Genomic DNA, 19,207 nt, shown 5'->3' on the forward strand with positions numbered 1-19,207 from the left:
TTGAATAAATTGTGTTCCAATCTTAATAAGATAGTCAGCCTAAGCCAGATTTGGAAAACTCCACTTTCCCATTGCTGTCATGCCAACTCCCTGTCTAATGCAGGTTACACACAGTTGCTGGGTTGGTTTTTTTTAATTTTGTATTCGTTATTTTGGTTAAAGTTTGCCTCCCTTGTAGCATGACTGCAGCTCTGAGCTGTCTGGGAGGAGAAGAGTAGCAGCAGCAGAAGGAGCTCTACAGTTTCAATTTCTTCCTATGCCACGTGACATACCGAACAGCATCACAAGCTGTGAAAAAGTCCAAAGTCCCTCAAGCTCTATGGTGTATGAGGTGAAGACTTGTTCCACCTTAGAGGTCTTCCTTTCAGAACACACTGTGTCTGCCATCCAGGGGACTTACTAATTTGTGTTGCCCTGATTTCGTATTCATAGTCACTGGGCCCTTAAAATATCCGTACTGAAAAAAAAAAGAGAGACCAAAAAAGTCCTCTCTCATTTTCAGCCTCACCCTCTACGTATGATCACAAGAGATTCTCTGACCCGTGAACTAACTGCTCTTTTTGATAAAACCATCTGGTGGAAAAGCTAAACAAAGCATTGTCTAAAATCAACAACAAAAAGACAGGGAAAAATAAGATGAAATCTTATTGTGTTTTTAGAGTTCTTAAAGTGTTACAAATTACATTAATTTGACAAAAGTGCCTGGGTAACTCATAGACTTTTAAGTACAGATTTTTAAGAAAGGAGAAAAACCCAGATACCCCAAGTGCATAATTAAAGTCTGATAAAGAAAGAGGACTCATGAATCTGTAGCTGCAATAGGACATTCAAGTATCTGTAAGACTCACAGACCTCCGACAGAGATCTGCCTCTTCTCAGATGCCTTTGAATTCCCTGTGGGGGGAAAACTGAGTACTAGATTTTCTTTACCACTACCCTGATTATTCCCACGTTAACACAGTGGCATTCCAGTTGATAAACATTATTTAGACTTTCTTTCACATCCCAGTTTGAGATGTCAGGTAGGTCCTCTTCCTTTCCAAAAGCAGCAAGTCCAAGAAAGACAGTGCCATGCAACAGCTAATTCAATACAGGAGCATGAGCTAGTGAGGAAGGCAAGGACAATACTGGAAGCATTTTAATCATCAACACTGTAAAAAACTTAGCTCAACAACGGATTCTGGGGAGGGTTTTGTGAGGGTGTGTGGGTTTTGTTTTGTTTTTCTTTTGCAATCTGGACAGAATCATCAGTCTTGGCTAAAATTAATTTTTATGTCAAACGCAGTCTCCACTAATAGACGGTCTCCAAGCAAGGCACATAATAAATATTCTTTAACAATAAATTACAAGGAGAGTGGAGTTTTTACACCCTTCAAACAACATGCAATAATGGAGGATCCTGACAATGATGGGGAGGCAGTTTTATTCTTAACTTCTGGCCGATTGTTCAAAGCCAAAACTCATTTTCTGAAGTTGTCTTTCATTGCCAAGTGCAAGATTCTGATTTAAAATTACTAGGTTTCTGTTTTCGTTACGTTCAACTCTTTAAACTGAAAGAAATTCAACGAAATTTATGGCTCCCCAGTCAATTTTGCGTTCAGTTCACTTTCAGCGTCTCATGAACAGGGCTGCATTACAACAAATTAATTTTAAATGAAGTCTTCCCTGGAAACATTTCTGCTCCATTTTGTGAAAAAATGTTGTTTTAAACAAGATTACACCCCTGACAGGATTACACCTGACACAAATGCAATCTTGAATGAATTGTGATTTTCAAAACTGTGGGCTTTCAGAGTGTATTATATTACTTGCTATCCATGACACCTCTCAACGTTGCAGGGTTTTTTCTCTCTGTGCTTCACATATAACATGTGCAGAGTTTCCCAAGTTTCTCCAATAAAGGAAAATTAAAAATGAATAATGTGGCTGTTAAAACATAAAAAGGTTCAATGAGAAACTATTTCCTCTTTCGTGTCCATGGTTACTCTAAACAGTTTACAGTCTTGATGACCTGCTGTTCATAGCCAATGCAGGCTACAAGATAATAAACAATATAGTTACTGTATTCTTACTTTCTCAAAACTGACCCATGCTTTAAATCTAATGCAAAGTTTGAATAAATTTGTACTGAAAGCATAGTAAGAAAGCTGCAAAAAAATAAATGTGATCCAGACAGACATATATAATTAGATATCAAAGGGGCTATTTTTAGGTTTGCAAAGCATTTCTCATTTATGCATTTATTTATTTATAAGTGTGGAAAAGCCTTGGAAAGCTCCCAACTATTTTTATTGAAAACTAAATATGAAGCACACTCAGAAGTGTGCAGTGATGTATCAAACAAATTCTTTTTTTGCCACGTTGAAACATTAAAATGGTTGAATAATTCTCTGTCCATCTCTCTGATACATCAGTAGAAAATATAAGAATTCAGATAACTATGTCTGCGGTTAAAAAGATTTCAGTATAACTTACCTTTCTGAGGAGACAGATTTGTAGCATGACAAATAGCTACGGACGAGTGCATAAGAAGATGTAATTCAACACTGGTGATAGTTGTTTAATTAATACCTTCTTCTAGCTTTTTACTGTGTGTATTACTTTATACAATTTATACTCACCTACAAGCCAGCGTGTGGCCAGAAACAGCTATAAAAAAGTTTATACTGGACCTACTGTATCTTGCATTAATACACTTTCCTCCTAAACCTGATCCTAGAACCATTACCAGTTACTTGGAATACCACTGGGCCTTTTTTGTTACCATTTGGGGTTTTGTTAATATTCAAAGATTTCCGGAAGGGTGTAAAACCCAGATCAGAGAGACTGCTGTGCCCTGTAGATGATGCATTTCAAAGTTCCTCTGTATTTCCACAGTGAAATTTCATTCCTAATCTAGCAAGCTAAGAGCCCTGTGCTGTAACCACTAAAAAGTAACATTTCTTCTCCACGTATTCTGAAAATGGCCAAAAATCAATGACATACAGAACCTACTTTTTCTTTCCAGATAATTAACCTAAAAGATACTGTCATCTATTTAGAAGAGAGTAAGTGGTAGAGCATTTACAAGTCACGCAATGGTGTAAATAATCTGCAACGTTGACTAGCATGCACAGAGAAAATACAAACACACATGTAGATAAATAGATTAGTATAGCTACACATATATAGTAATATAAACGTATCTCCTCCATCACTTGGCTTTCCTGTTTTTTTTCATAACAAGATACAAGATCACTGACTCACAAGATCAAAAATTTTTATAAACATAATCAAAAAATCACAAATACCAAAAGAGGAGGAAAGAATCCAAGAATTCTATGAAAAAAAAAGAAAAAATAAAGCATAATGAATCCTTTTCAACTTGTATGAAAATATTTAGAGCAAAACTAAAAAAACCCCAAATCTGACTGTGTAGACAAGGTTAAGAAAAGGGGGATGCCATCAGAAACCTAAAAACATGGGGAGCTAATTTTTCATAAATTCCTACTGCTGCCTAACAACAAAATCCACATAATTTTGATCCCTGTACTTGAAGGCAAAATGTCCTGGATGAATGTATCTTTTCAGCAGTAGTGAAACAGAATATTTGGCATGTAAATTAATATCATTTTTTTTGTTTGTTTTACTGTCTGGTTAATCAGTATTTAGATTATTTCCTACAGCATTTAAAACATTATTTACGCCCCACAGTCTCACACTTGATGTCTTCTCCCTGAAGAGAAATGTTCCAAGTGACTGACCTCAGTTTTGACCTAAAAAACATGTTTTGGTTGGTGAACTTATTTATGTGAAACAGGCTCAAGATTCTTCCGCTGTGTGAAACAAAGTTTTTAAAACCATTTTACATAACCTCTCCCATCCTATCCACTTTAGACTAGTCTACAAGAATTAGATTAAAGGTAAAGAACTCTTGAAACAGTCCCACTTTTCATCCATAAGATTATTTCAGAATAATTTCAGAAAAAAAATAATAAAATTAGCAGTCTTTAACCTCAAGTAAACAGCAAGGTTTGTGTGTAAGCGAAGGATAATTCAGGAAAATCACAGCACCTTTCATGTCCTTATTATTATTTTTGCTTTATTTAAAAACAAAAGAAATAAAATAGCTATGTCCTTATTTATTACCTATGATCTGGTAATTTCCATTTGAAAATAATTTGTCATACTTTTGGCTGAGGAATATGCAGATTCAGCACAAAAAGGAATCCTATTCTTTCTCTGCACAAAAAAAAAAAAAAAAGGAAATTAGGCCGTATTGCTTTTAAAACGTTCCAGCCACAACAATATAATTATTAATCTGAAGAAATGATACAAAGTTAATGACCTCTGAGAGGCTACAATTTTAAACCTTTTTTCCTACCCTAGGGAGATGGAGGGTCAGCAGTTAGCGTTTCAGCTCAAGCCCCAGGCCTGTGCCAACATACTTTATAAGCAAAATCCTGGTTTGGGAGAAGGCTGCATATTTTTCAGAGACTAAACCAGCATAAATCATAAAGTGCCAACACACTATGAGGTTAATGTTGTGTTTTACTACAGTAAGCAACTTCTATCACCACTTAAAATGAGACAAGCAAAATTCAGGCAGACAAAATCTCATGCATCAAAGATTAATTTTTCAAGTACGGAGCGTAGTCTTTGGCCACTGAGGGAACATAATAGAGTGGGAGCAGCAACAATCATTGCATTTAAAGCAGCATAAACACTGCCATTATTGACCACTGTAACCCCTTCTTCCTTGTCAGCTGACTGTAGTGATCAAGATTTTGTTTATTTTTCTGCTATGCATTAGACTTATTATTATTATTTGAGTAAAAAGGACCAGCTATATCCAAGTATGGGGGAAATAAAATATATTAGCCTTAAGGGGCACAACACCTCGCTCCAGTGCCAGCGTGCCTGAGGAATGACCGTAAGCCACCAGTGCGGAAAGGCATGTTCCAGCAAAACATTTTTCACCAAATTAGGAGACATTTTAAATAGCACCTTACTTACATATTAAGCATTAGAAAAGTGTTTACACCTTGTAACTTACTCTCCGTTTCGTCAAGAGGGTATCCAGAGGGTGAACCCCAGCACTCTGAACACTTAACACCAGGGAACTACGGTACCAAACACTGTGAGCTGCCGTCACCACCTCACTGCACTGCAAACTCAGTTCTGTGACTGCTTCCAGTAACACCAAGAACTGGACCTTTGCAGAAATCGAAGATGTCCAGAATTACAGAAATAAGGCTAAGGAGGGAAATTTACAACATCAAGTTTCTACCACCTGCCATTACATCATATTAACACACACGTTACAAGCCAATGGTGGATTCAATTACTGAGCAAATGGTTCAGTACTCCTTTTAATTTTGCCTGTGCCCAGTCCTATCCTGGAGTTTAATGTCCAACAACCAGATTGTAACGAGTGATCAAGTGATGCCCAGAAGAAGAGGATTTAGATTTAGCAGTGAGGATTAATAGTAAAACATTTCCTTTAGCCAGAACACAGACATTTTTTAATTGAAGAATTTGATGTGAAATGAGGATTTCCAGCAGTACATACTCTAAGTTAACCCCAATACAACACTACACAGAACACCGACAAACACCCACTCCAGCCCATTGACAAATTACATCTTAAAGAATCTATCCATTTAAAAATGCATATGAGCTAGGCTTGAATCCAAGGACAAAGACCATATACTGTCATGATGGATAATGCTTGCTAATTCATATCCACACATTTCAAGTGGTAGCTACAGCTCTTGTCCCTTTTCTACCCAAACTGATGACAGACCCTGGGAAGACTTGGCAGTGGGGTACATAAGGGAGAGACAAGCCATAAAGCTTTACAATTTACCTTAAAACCCTCTCTAAAAATCTAAGCATGTTTTAGGACTGACTAAGTAATAATCAGTATTTCTCTTTCAACACATTTATAGCATATGCAATGTATGCTATTGTGAATGGTGAATATAGCAGGTCATTAAGATGACTAGGCCAATTAGACCAAATTAGAACAGAACAAAGACATCGCTGCACTTACTTTTGAAAGGGTTATAAAATACATAAATTGAACTTGTAAAAAAACCCTTTAAAATCTAGACACAACTAAAGAAGAAAAACACACAAATATGTAGTAAGTGGTTTCGTTAACCATAAAAATCCTTTCCCAAAGAAATCTAACCAACAAAAGTATAACTCAAGAACAGGGGGTCTTTGAACTCTTATTGATATTAACTTGCTTCGTTACACTTTAATTTTAGTTTTAAATATTTAAGCAATGATAAATATTTAAGAAATACAAAAGAGGAATAGCAAACAGCTATTGCAGCTTAGTGCTGTTTCAGGAAATACCAAACTAGAGCTTTGTTCTGGCTAAAGCTTTTTTTCCAGTAGGTGTCACACAACTTAGGCACAATGTCGACAATAATGTAATGCTACTCAGCTAAAACGAAGAGTATAAATACTTCCCTCCTGGAAAACTACCATAACATTTATGAAACTTCTGTTATACTACCCTATACTTATCAGCAGCCTATTTCAATTGAATGGTCATCGAACTCCAGTCTGTCTATGCATCTGGTGGCATAACTGTTTTCACTTAAATATTTAAAAGCGGTTGTGGGAGGAGATTAAGGACCTTGACCAACAGGGCCCAAGACCAACCAAGTTAGTCTTCTCTAAGCAATCCCCTCCTGGCCACATATTGCTCACTTTTAATGCCTTCCTTCTCAATTACCAGACTCATTTTTCCAACTCCAAGAATTACCTCTTTCCAGAAGGAATAGGGAGGTAGCAAACTGAAAAATCATGCAAAGATAATTTTCTTCTTCACATGAGGACCATACAAAAGAAACTATCCCCTTGATTCTCACATATCAGAAATGTAGAATCATTGAAACAGAATTTATGTATCATTAAATCAACCAAGGTTTTAAAAGTAAGTAAACAAATTTCTTTGTGGAATCCTAGAAATTCAGACAGTGCACTTGAATATTATGCTCCATTTTTCCAGTTGATCAGTTTTGGAGTACTGGCATAGAGTTTTGGAGTTCAGTTTCTGCATTATAAACTTGTACAACCCGTAAGCAATCTCCAAGTAAATATGGAGACATTTAAAAACACTATCCTTGTAGCCTCACTTTAAAATAATAACCTCCAAATATATTTTTTTTAAATACAGAAAATCATGTCTATATAACAGAAGCACACTTTTTAATCCTTACTTTTTAATCTCCACTTTTTAATCTGATTAAACAAATTTGAAGGCTGATTCCTCCTACTGTGTTTAATACTAGCACTCCTCCTAACTACTTATTTCACAGCAGGAATTGTCTTTTAGAGCACATTCACATTATTACTCCCGATTGATCTACACAGTGACTTTGGACCAGAAGACTATGTTGTGTGCTATTTCCTAAAGGATATTTCTTAAAGTACTAAAAATATCAAGCAAACAGAAAAATTTATTCGAAATATTATAGCTTTATTAACAACATAAACCAGTGTATTAGAAACTGCCTAGCAGTTCCAGCAAGGTACCTCCACTGCAAGTCCACCTTTCAGATTTAATTTACCAATGGTTGGCTCTCTCCCATATTAGAGGTTGTAAAATTTTATTTTTCTAGGTTTAGGGGTTTTATTACCAAACATTTTTCAGAAAAAGAAAGAAATTATTACTGGACATATTAACAACAGAAAAAAAGTTAGTTTGGGGGTCCTTTTCTGCCAAGGTCGGGGAACCAATTACCTGTGCTAGCTGTTGTCACCATGTCTTCAATAGGTTTTAAGCCCATTTAATACCTTGCAGAATGGGACTATATTTTTTAATGTGTTCTGACAGGGTCTTTTTTTTTGTAGTGAACCTCTGCAAGCAGATAACAAGCCATGAGGCTGTTATGGACCCTTGGTTCCAGCCATAAACACAATTTACATTCATACCATTTTCTGCCAGGAGAGCCAACTGAGACTATTAATCAAATGAGAAAGAAAACAAGCATTTGTAGAGCTTTAAACAGATACTGTTCATCTGGTATTTAAAGCATGACAGTATCAGAGTAGTGCTCAATGTTTGAAGACGAGTTGTACAATATTTAGAATGAACTTTTCTTTAAAAAGAACAACAATACAACATACAGATGTTAAGTAATTGATGATCAGTCTGGGAGAGCATTAAAGGAAAACAGCTTAGACCAAAAAGCACTGTCTTTTTCGGCCTTCCAAAGCGCTATAAAAACTTGGATGCCTGCATAGGTGTTTGCTGAAAAACAACAATAGATGACATCAACCAAATTATGTATTCAGCAAATAACTCAGTTGGCATTTGGGGGGGCTTTGTGTAGGCTTTTGCAGCACATAAAGCAGATGGTGATTACACTGACTTCTGTAAAACTGTACAGAACGTTACATTAACGGGTAATTAGAAAACTCCATTTGATTTCACTTGGATTTTCACACAGAATATTTTTTAGCATTCAAAAATATGTATCTTGAAAAGTTCATAAAGCAACATCTCTTGGCTATAGACATGTTAATCTTGGTCTGTTCACACTAGCAGGATAAAAAGATGAGGGAAAAAATGAACTACTTTATGTTTTTCTCCCTAAACATTTACTGTTACTTGTGTATTTCAAAATCTGATCCCTGACTCAGATGCAACAAGACTGAATCACAGAAAGCTAGACTATACCCTAAATATTTGCATTTTTCAGTCAGACATTATTTTTCAATTTTTGCTTTGTGAAGAAATTATTTATCAAACCTATTCTTATTTAACCTGAGTAAACACAGCAAAGCATTCAATAAAAATACAATAGATCATAAAGGAGATTGCAAGAGTGTTTTTTATTTACCAACTACCAACTACCTAACAAAGCATACTTTCCTTTCAAATGCCAAATTGAATTCCACCTTCCACCAATTTGTCTATAAAACAAAGAAATATGCTGCATTGATATGATATTCATGATCTCTGAATACTAAATTTTCTTTAACATGGAGTCCTCAGCTTAAGCCCAAGTCCTGCCTCACACAGCGCACATCCAGGCTGCTCCATCCCAGAGCAGGTTTGCTGATTTCAGCAAACTGCTTCCAAACAAAGCATTTCAGGATCAAGAATTCGAGATGGGAAAATCCCAGGGGTAGGAAATATGATCGTAACATCTTACAGTTCTGTTAAGCAACAATAACAACAACAACAAAAAAACAATCACACTGGGAAATACATTTCACATGTACTATCCCTCTTCATCCAACTACAATCATAAGAGCAGAGACAACAAAATAATCATTGTACTACTCAGAACTGTGAATGGATTATTGTACTTGGTCTCCTACATACAAATAGAAAAGTGAATAGCAAATTTTCATGAAAGCTGGCAGTGATCCATTCACATAAAATGTTCAACAAATTGCTGACACACAAAATTGCATCACAGCACATCTGGATGGGGAAGTCTGGACTTCCCATCACCTTGCTGCTCTCATCACAACAATCAGATGTAAAACAGTTTCCACAGTTAAATTGTCATGCTATTATGACAAAGTGACACAGAGTGACAAGAGATATCCAGTGGTTCCATAGCTCTTTAAAATATGAAAACCAAATCTTGATTGTCTGATCAATTTCAGATAGATGGCCTAAAAGGTTCAATAATTTAATCAGCCTATAAACAAAAGCTTCTAAAGAGGAAAGTAAAAGAAAACAACAGTTGGTGAATACATTTTAAGGAAAAAAAAAAAAAGGAAATCAAGAGCATCTAATTCTTGGCCTCTGCATGCAAACTGGACATTTCTCTTCCTGTGCCCATTTGTCAGCTAGTGTATCATCTCCCCGTCTCGTGTTGATGCATGCTCAAATAAAAATAGATGCATCTTTGATGCAATTTCAGTTTCTAAGAATATTCATTAAGAAAAATATTGACTTTTCTCTATATCTGGTTACAGGTCTCATTTCCAACTGCAAGTGATAATGGGTTTTCTCATTGTTTTGTTTATGATTACTACATAAAGAACAAACCAAAAAAAAATCTTATAGTCTTCAAACAAGATCATGTTCTACAAACCTAACTTAACCAAGACCCATTAAATTGCTATAAAATTTAAAGAGAGGCCTAGCATCAGATATGACCCTTTCTATTTCTAACACAGTTCATTGCTTGTTGCTTTGGTATGCTTTATTTAATTTCTCTCATTAAAATACATGTGAAGAATTATGTACCTATGGATAAGCAGCTTTTCTGTCCCCCCAAGATACTATTTTATTAAAGCGGAAGAGTTAACCACCAAAAATCCCCAATAGGGCACATTATAATAACCTAACAATCTTATCCATTTTATAAGAATCTAGTGAAGATTTGGGCCATATACAAACTCAACGTAACTACTACATTGAATCTTTTTCAACAATTTTCCTGACCTCCAGTCAAATTAACTCTTCATAAATAATCATTAACATGTGGTAAAACTAAGTATAAAACAGAGCAAAGTTCTCCCATACCTAGAAATTATCACTGTCAAGGAAATAATTGGTAGCTCTCATTGTCATCGTAGAAGGTGACAACAAAATACTGAGAACAAAATTTTCTTCTTTTCCTTCTTTATGTAAGGCATTAAGAGCCACAGGAAGCTAAAAAGATACTGCTACTGCAGTAAGGATTTGATTTTACATGAAACAGAGTTTAAAACAAATTAAGAGAGCAGATTTAAATATTTTTTATTGACCCATGTTCCTGGTGCAGACTTCATACAAAAAAAAAACCAAACAGAGCTTGAATTCTAGTTACAGGCTGTTTTTAATGCTTCCTTGGTATTTGTATCATCATATCTTAATATACTAATCTGTAAGAACCTAACTTGCAGAGATTTCCTATTCTTTATTCTTATATAATAGATTGATCAACTAATGTGCTGTCAATATGCTAATTTTTCCCAAGACAAGCTCAATATCTACACAACAAGGTCAAATAGATGTCTTCCTATTTTAAATGGGGTAGGAATTTTGGCCATTTCACTTTCAAAGTGCAAAAGCATTCCGGTACCGAGCTGCTCTCTATCGAAAGCTAAAGTGTGACAGATGCCTTCACAGTAATTGCCAATCAGCCTCTACATAGCAGCGGAAAACACAATACATCACTTTGATCTCCTCAGTGCTCGAAGTATTCAAAATCAAGGAATCTGCATGAAGAATATGAAATATGCAACATTTCCAAAAACTGCCTCCGTGGAACTTAAATATGATAATGCATATTTTGTTCATACTTCATAAAGCATTTCCAGTCCTTTATTATGCATATGAAAGGATATGTTTCAGCTTGCAAAAAATAAACACGAAAGATGCTTTATATTTTAGAGACATGTAGGTTTTCATTGGATAACATAGGTGAAATAATCGTTTAGAAAAGCCTGAATCGCTTTGAGGGGAAGACATTATTTCAGAACATGCTTAATTAAATCCCACTGCTAATTTTGTAAAATGAATACCTTGTTGAATTAGACTACAGGGAAATAACGTATGCATACCAGCTCCATGTGTTTAAAACAGAAAGAAGAGGCTGAGAAGGGGCCGACTTACATTTTGCAGGTAGATCATATCCACAAGTAATTTTTGCTTGTCCAGTCTCACAGCCACTCAGGTTACGACATTCAGCGACTAAGCAGGGCCCAGCAGCTCTGTGTATACAGCCATCCACTACAAAAGCAAAGCAAGAAACTTCTGTTTATTAAAAGCCAATCTTTAGGTTGCATTCACGTAAATACAGGGTCACAAACATTTACTGCTCATCTTTACATTCACAGCACAGACCTACTACTGTACAAGTAGACATCCAAATATATGCTTTCTTCCTGCCACAACCAGTCAATGTGTGAATCAAAGAAAATATTTAGTCAATTTCTGCTAACGGAAAAGAAAACACCTAGAAAAAGTTAGGCAGAATTAAAATTTTCATATTAGGAAAGGGTGTTATTCAAGGCTCTAGGAAATTCAGCCTACAAATTATGAAAACAAATTTGATCCCCAGATAACTGCCGAACTCTTTTACTGCAGTCCTATTATATTTCTACAATTATGCAGCTCGTTTAATGTTGCCCTCCTTACTAGTATTACTAATGCCTTTTACAAAAATTCCAAGAAATCATGCATATGAATTTGAAATATAAAAAATACCTTGGTATTTTTTATAAAAAAAGGTTTGACCTTTTTTTCTATTTACCTTTTTTAATTTTGCATTATTCATGCAATTCTTTGGAGTTAATTAAATAATCATTACTAAAGGTTGCAATTGCAGCTAAGTATGCAAGAAAATTAGTATAGTTCATAGATCTTATTACCCTCAGGAGCCAGCAAAAGAATAGCAGCAGCAGCAAAAAAATAAAAAAACGGTGCTGGCACAGCATTTCTGCCCTCTCAACATGCAATCAAAGAAATCATTTACTGTAATTATGGCAAAAAGTTTAAGAAAAAGGGAGAAAAATAAAGGAAAATACAGTGTGCATGAACATATTAACTACAGTAAGGCCCTAAGTCAGCAGCAATGATGAAGTTCAACTACAAGAAATAATCATCATATAAACTACAGTATCAATTTTTAAAAAGTAAAATACACTTAAATATAAAGGCTAAACTAATACTTAAGGAAACAAGAAAGGAATATTCTGTATTTGTTAGTGTTCCAATACGTTTTTTTCAGACTTAACCAGTTCAAAGTTATAGCAGTTCCCAACAGCATGTTTGAAGCAGTTAAACGAGAAAAGGTTTGAAAAGTCAAGTGGAGAGTGTTTTTCAAGAGATGAATAAAAGCTGTTCACAGCATAACCTGGACAGCTTTCTACAGGCCAGCGTGGCAAGACGTGGGCAATACAAGACTTGGGCACTCAACATACCTACCAACCATTCACTACCCACTGGGATGCAGGGAGACTAGATAATTCCCTCATCCTGAGACAAACCTGGAACAGATGACTGCCCTTTCTGCATTAAAGACATAGCTGGCTTTACAGGGTGTTGAGCATTTCCCTGAAGCCTCCAAGTGGAGAGGCAGATAACATCTTCATCTGAATGCAATCTTCTTATATGAAGTGCTAAAAAGTTTATTGCCTTTTTGAGGTGTTCTATGGTAGAGTCAATATTCAGATGACACAATAAAATTGGATAAGCAGCGCTTGGTAATACTCCATTTTCAACCTGAACACTGTGCCACTGACTTTCAAGATGTCATTTTGAAATACTTCATATTAGACAGATAATGACTGGATCATATGATGTTGCACTTTTAATGAAGTTTTTTAAAATTTTCATAGCGAAAAGAATGTGGATGCCAAGCCATCAGCTATAAGCATGTCATGCACTATCTATGCCAAGAGGTCAAGTCTTCTTACTCTACCTTAGCTGAACCTCTGCTCTCAACTTACCCAAAATCTCTGCTCAGAAGACTTAAAGATGCTAATGCAAGAATAATATTTTGCAGCCTCAAGGGGAAAAAAAGAATTCTTGAAATCTATCCTGTGCTTATAATATCGGATTTAATTATTTTAACTTAATTACTAAATGATTTTCCAAACCAAGCAGGATAAGTAAACCAGCATGTGTTGAAACCTCAAATATATATAAGCACCACCACCATAATCTTTACCAATATTAACGTTAACATAAAAGCAGCACTGATGCTTAGGTCTAGTACTTTCTGCATGATCCTTTACAGAGGAAGAAGTCTTTCACCTCAGCAGTACTCGGCAAGGGCTCAAGTCCGTGCAATTATTCCCTTGGCAGTGGATCAATCATTTCCACCCCTGAGATCCTTCTTGATCATAACAAGTAGGCACCCTCCCTTGAGCAGTGTCTGTATAATGATTTGCTCAGCTACCCTCTCAACAAAATCATCTGGATAAATCAACCTGTTTTCCCTCAAACTCCATTCATTTTCACTCAAGTCCAGCTCAGAGCACATCCAAAGAACAGAACCTGCAAAAAGGAACCACTGCCTCGGTGAGGAAAGTGGAAGCAAACATTTATCACTTCTTCTAAATCAGCAATGTATTAACATATTCAATATGTTAACATATCACGTCCCAGATCAGCTGTGACAGCCAACACAGAGGTATTCCAACTCCCCATCTATAAACCATCTCATGTTGGAAAAAGCATAAAGAACATACAGCTATGATAAGGATGTTCTGTCACTAGTTTCCTGGAGCTGGTTCCACAGAGGCCCACATCCAGTTTTTATGGTTGAAGCAGCCTCCAGAAAGATGAAAACATAACTGAAAATAATTGAATTTTTAACAGAGGAAAATAAATTCTTATATATAACCAATTTTGACGTATGACAAGGAAAATGTAAGACATCTGCTAAAACCAAACAAGAGGACATGCATACTTCCCTTATAAAGGTGGCATAACAAAAAATGATTGAATAATCCAGACAGGTGTAGATGGAAACGTAGACATTAGCATCTGATATACTTAAGGACTGATGACATGGAAGGATGAAGGAGAGATGGGAAAAGCAACAACAACAAAAAAAAAAACTCAAAAGCCGAAAAATCAAATCACCCACAATTTTCTGAATAACCTCTTTTTTCTACCACACTTCATTAAATACTTGAACAGAGATGACCTCTGATCTACATATGCATTTTCCAATTAATATAACTTAATAAATCATGCTAGAATCATGCTGTTTCCAATAACATATACAATCTCTAATGCAAGTTTGATAATTCTTCAAGTAGAAACCCAAGTACTGAAAAATATCACCAAATATGAGCATTCTGCATAGCATAAAGTAAAAAAAAAATGGCAAAGGTGGAGTAGATTAGCAAATTTAAATGTGATACTTTAGCCTCTGCTAAAACATATCTTAGCTGTCTTAATTTAAAAAAAAAGAACACGGAACGGGCATGCACAAAACATTTACTTGAGATCTTTTGTTTTCTGAAAGCGTGCACTGACTTGTAAGTGTACAGAGAAGTAAGCACCCTTAACACAGAAACTTTATGGAAATTACGGGTAACAGTGACAACCTCAGGAGGGAAAAATTATGGCCAAAGATATATTGATATTGTATAGTAAGGAGGAAGAGATTTACATGATAATAATGGCATGCTGCCAAGTTACTTTTATAGGAAAGTGAACAATCTTAGATATACTGGTTTCAGATACTTCATCTGTATCATCAGTTTGATATATAGATGCTCATCTGCATTTTTCAAAACACATTTGGAAACCATTAAAACATACCCCACTGTTCCTGTCCTGGAATTTCTTTTTGCAACTGGCTGAAAAACCCTGGCACTTATAGTCAAATGTCGCTTGTGTCATGTAACAGTGATAAGGAATTATGCATTATCACTATTTTCTAAAACCAATTTAAAATGTCATTTTACTTCAAAGCTACCACTCTGCTTCCCAGCATACTTTTTTTTCTACAGGCTGCCCTTTCTGCCCAGGTTTGTGGCAATCATATACATCCTTTTGAGTCATTTATATACACAAGGGACTTGCTATTTCACAGCTATGGGAAAGATGTGGGAAAATCCCACAGACAAGACTATCAATCATAGTTTGACAAGTAATCCTGCATCTGGTCTACATGCTGATTAATTGGCATTTCCAAGTACTGCTAACACTTGAAGGTACGAAAGACAGGGCTGCTAACCACCTTTATTGACAACATGAGTTTTGTGCTTATAAACCAGGCTATTTCAAAGGATTTTTGAAAGCATCAATACTAAATGAGTCCTGCCCGGAGCCACCAATAAGGTGGCAAGTATCCACAGGACAGTCTCTCTTCTGAATTCTCCTCCCAACAAGAAGGCTGCCAGGCTGCCTAACACTCCCCACAATCAACCTTGAAGCAAAATTTAAAATAATCTCTTTGAAAAAGCATACAACAGTTCTGTTTCAGATGATTGCAAAGACTTAAGCAGGTCAACTTGTTTTTTGAAATGTGATCCTGGTTTTCACTGCACGGTCACATGTGGAGACCACATACAAATGAGGTTTCTATATATACTGTCTCACCATGGCTTGGCTGGATGAGTACATGGGAGGGGTTTCTCGGTTTAGAAGACCTACATACATGAACTACATTTTGAGGCTCAAGGAGCCTGAGATTTAGCTCTTTAGTTCAAGTTGTTCATGCTTGCATAAAGCTATTATGAGTACCAGCCCAACATTTTTTTGTTAAAAAATAATATTAGCAATCTCACTGCATGCATTCGTAAGTTTTAGGAGCCACTAGGGACAGCATTTTGTTCTCCCAGCAATTCAGCAGAAGCCGCTAATGAAGAAAAACTTTTTCCAAAGCTACTGCAGTCAGTGGTACTGGTTGCACACAGATGTCACCTGAAAATAATTGTTTACAATACGTGGACAAAATCAAGTATAAAAGTGAAACTCCTAGCAAAATAAGAGTGAATTAAAAACTATGTATTAAATAACAATACAGAAATCCTTGACAACATCTTTCTACACTGCACAATAAAAGATGCTAAAAGGTTAAATCCTTTCTTATTTAATTTATTATAAGACAATTGTGTTTGTTCTCCAGAAGAAAGGGTTAAATTATATAGTAAACCCTAGCCAATTTACTGATACATAATAGAGAACAAATCTATTTCTTATAGAAAATCTCTTAAAATTGCAAATGAAGCAAAAGCACAGGAAACACAGAATTAAGAGTATCATGGGATGCTGCTTAAAAAAAAATTACCTCAGCAAAACTAGCCTTGCAGTGCAGATGGAAATAAAATAGGAGAAGGTAATCAAACACCACAGCAAAATAATACAAATTCCACTGGGAATAATAAACTCTAAACTTCTTTTGTGACCTGGCGTGTGAGTCTTGATAAATTGAAGTTATGGTGTAAACATCACATGCAGATTGATCGTGTTATATTTCAAGAATCTATATATTCTTTTTCTGAACAAACAGTAATTTCTGGTCTATGGTGCTTTACCAGATTTGTATTTCTCATTTTCAGAAGGATATTCAGGAGATTTACTTATTTAGGAGGTTAACCGTGCATGATTTATCCATGAAACAGCAATGCTCTTCCACATGGCAAACACCAGGAGTGAAAAAAGCCGACAAAAAACATCATTATACCAGATATAGTGCTAGGGGCACACACATGAGGCAGCCGTTTTGCCCAGACCGTAACACACTTCTGACATACACATCCTCAGTCCTTGTGGACCTTTCTAAAATGTCCATTGTGAAGACGTGTGGAAACTGGGGTTAGAAGGGAAAAAAAAAAAAAAAGCCAAAAAAAACCCAAAAAAAACCCAAACAAACCCACCCAAAACCAACCCATGCCTAAACAACCAAAAGAAAACTCACAACCAAAAGCAACTTGATTCCGTAAAACTGGTAAAGTACCTCTAGGAAGTTCATTGGCATCAATTGCTGCCAAAGTTGCAACTGCACCTCTGAGACTGATGTCAAGGGGAAATAAATCCTGCCCAGCAAGAGACAACAGCTGCTGGCCTAATGAACAAAGGTGGGGATCTTAAAAAGATTATGACACAGATGCCAGTCAGATGCTGCGGCTAGAAATGGCAGTTTATAGTGCGGAGATGGCCTCTGCCATTGGGAAGTTTAATGAACTGAAGATTTTTAATCAATGCACTGGTTTATAGGCCTCCAACATAATTAATTTTAAATACTTAGCATTTATACAGTACTTTCTGGGCAAGATCTTAAAGGAGTTTAAAAGCATGATTGGATCTAGCCTTAAAATTCTCCATTTTAAACACAAAAAGCACAGATGAACTACTTATTCTGAGAAGGCCACTTCACTGAATTAGGTTTACATTTCATCACAGACAATGTAAATGTATCGTTCCTTAAGGTGTCGTATTTTCAGAAACTCTTAGTGACTACACCTGAGTTAAATCAAGACAAAACTGAGATTTTAAAGTCTTGATGCTTAAGCCACTGGTTACCTAATGTGTTAATTCTCGATTTTCTGTATTCTGCCTATCTTTACTTAAGAACCAACATTTTGAGACTGCACAAGGGGCCTCATTGCAGCCAGAATTAAAATGCTGGGTCCTCCCAACTCCGACCACTAACCCATGCTGCAGAGTGAGTTTAATAAAAAGTAATAATAAGATGTAATAAAACCATTTTTGCAGTACAAACTTCAAGGAACAAATCTACTCATAACAACAGCACGTGTAAGACTTCTTGTTAAGTCACACATGGGAAACTTGTATTTTATAATTTTGTTTAGTTTACATCCTCCAAATTTAGCATTAAAACCTATCAGTTATTGCCTGGTAAGGTGAAAAGCGCTGAAAATTAAATTTTAAAACCAACTGGTGGTTTTAAGAGTAGGCAGCCCTTGATCTGGATGCAGTTCACATTCAAGCATAACAAAAGAAGCTGAAAGATTCAACATTATCAATATCTGTGCCATAAACAGGCAAAAAGACATATGGAAATAAAGAAGTCAGCAACGATATGAAATAAAGTTCACTTACCCATGGACCCGTTAAATTTTAAGTCTTCTACATTTATTGCACGCAACCAATCTTTCTTACTTCGACAGAAACACACAACAATAGTAAACTCACAAATCTTGGCAGACTTTTATTTTAGTCAAATATCTTGGGAGATCAGAAACTCATATTAAAAGTACATAAAAAAAACAACTAAAAGTTGTTCTGTCATGTTAGCAATAATGATTGGCAAATTCCTTCCATAAATGACTAAACAATAAAGAAAGTGTTCCATTTATCTCACACTTAGGACTTCATCTTTCTTAGTCTCCGAGTGCTCCACTCCAATTTCATAGACAGAGTTAAAATGTCAATAGGATTCACACTTTGTCAGCCCACTCAAGCAGCATAAGGGCTTAGAGAAACATGGGTCTGATAAACCTGTCTGAATGTCACACTTTTGGCAGGAAAAAAAAAAGAAGTAGGAGAGGATCCAATAGTGTTTTTCCAGTTTTTCCCAGTCCAAAATGTTGACATTAAGGCATGTGTGAAGGAACCATTCATTTCATTTCAATTGTGTTAGTGTTGAGACACCTGACATACCACACTGTTCTACAGATGGAAATGAGACAGCTAAGATTTAAATACCTCACTGCAGCAAGCAGAAAAATTGTTTGTTGTTTATTGAGAAGTGAAGTGATAAGCTGGAATCTGGTGAAATCTCATGCTATTCCATGCTATTAAACCAAACATGGCTCATGTTCATTTCCA

The 19,207-nt window shown here is 35.9% G+C and overlaps 1 protein-coding gene across 1 annotated transcript in view; it reads right to left on the reverse strand.

The window, feature by feature from the left end:
• MACROD2 (mono-ADP ribosylhydrolase 2) overlaps window positions 1-19,207 on the reverse strand; it is an 890,479-nt gene that overhangs the window by 605,432 nt on the left and 265,840 nt on the right. The window contains 1 exon segment of the mRNA XM_069850139.1: window positions 11,564-11,680. Within this exon segment, the coding sequence (XP_069706240.1) occupies window positions 11,564-11,680 (117 nt within the window).

This window comes from Phaenicophaeus curvirostris, chromosome 2 (assembly GCF_032191515.1).
Source record: "Phaenicophaeus curvirostris isolate KB17595 chromosome 2, BPBGC_Pcur_1.0, whole genome shotgun sequence".
Lineage (NCBI taxonomy): Eukaryota > Metazoa > Chordata > Aves > Cuculiformes > Cuculidae > Phaenicophaeus > Phaenicophaeus curvirostris.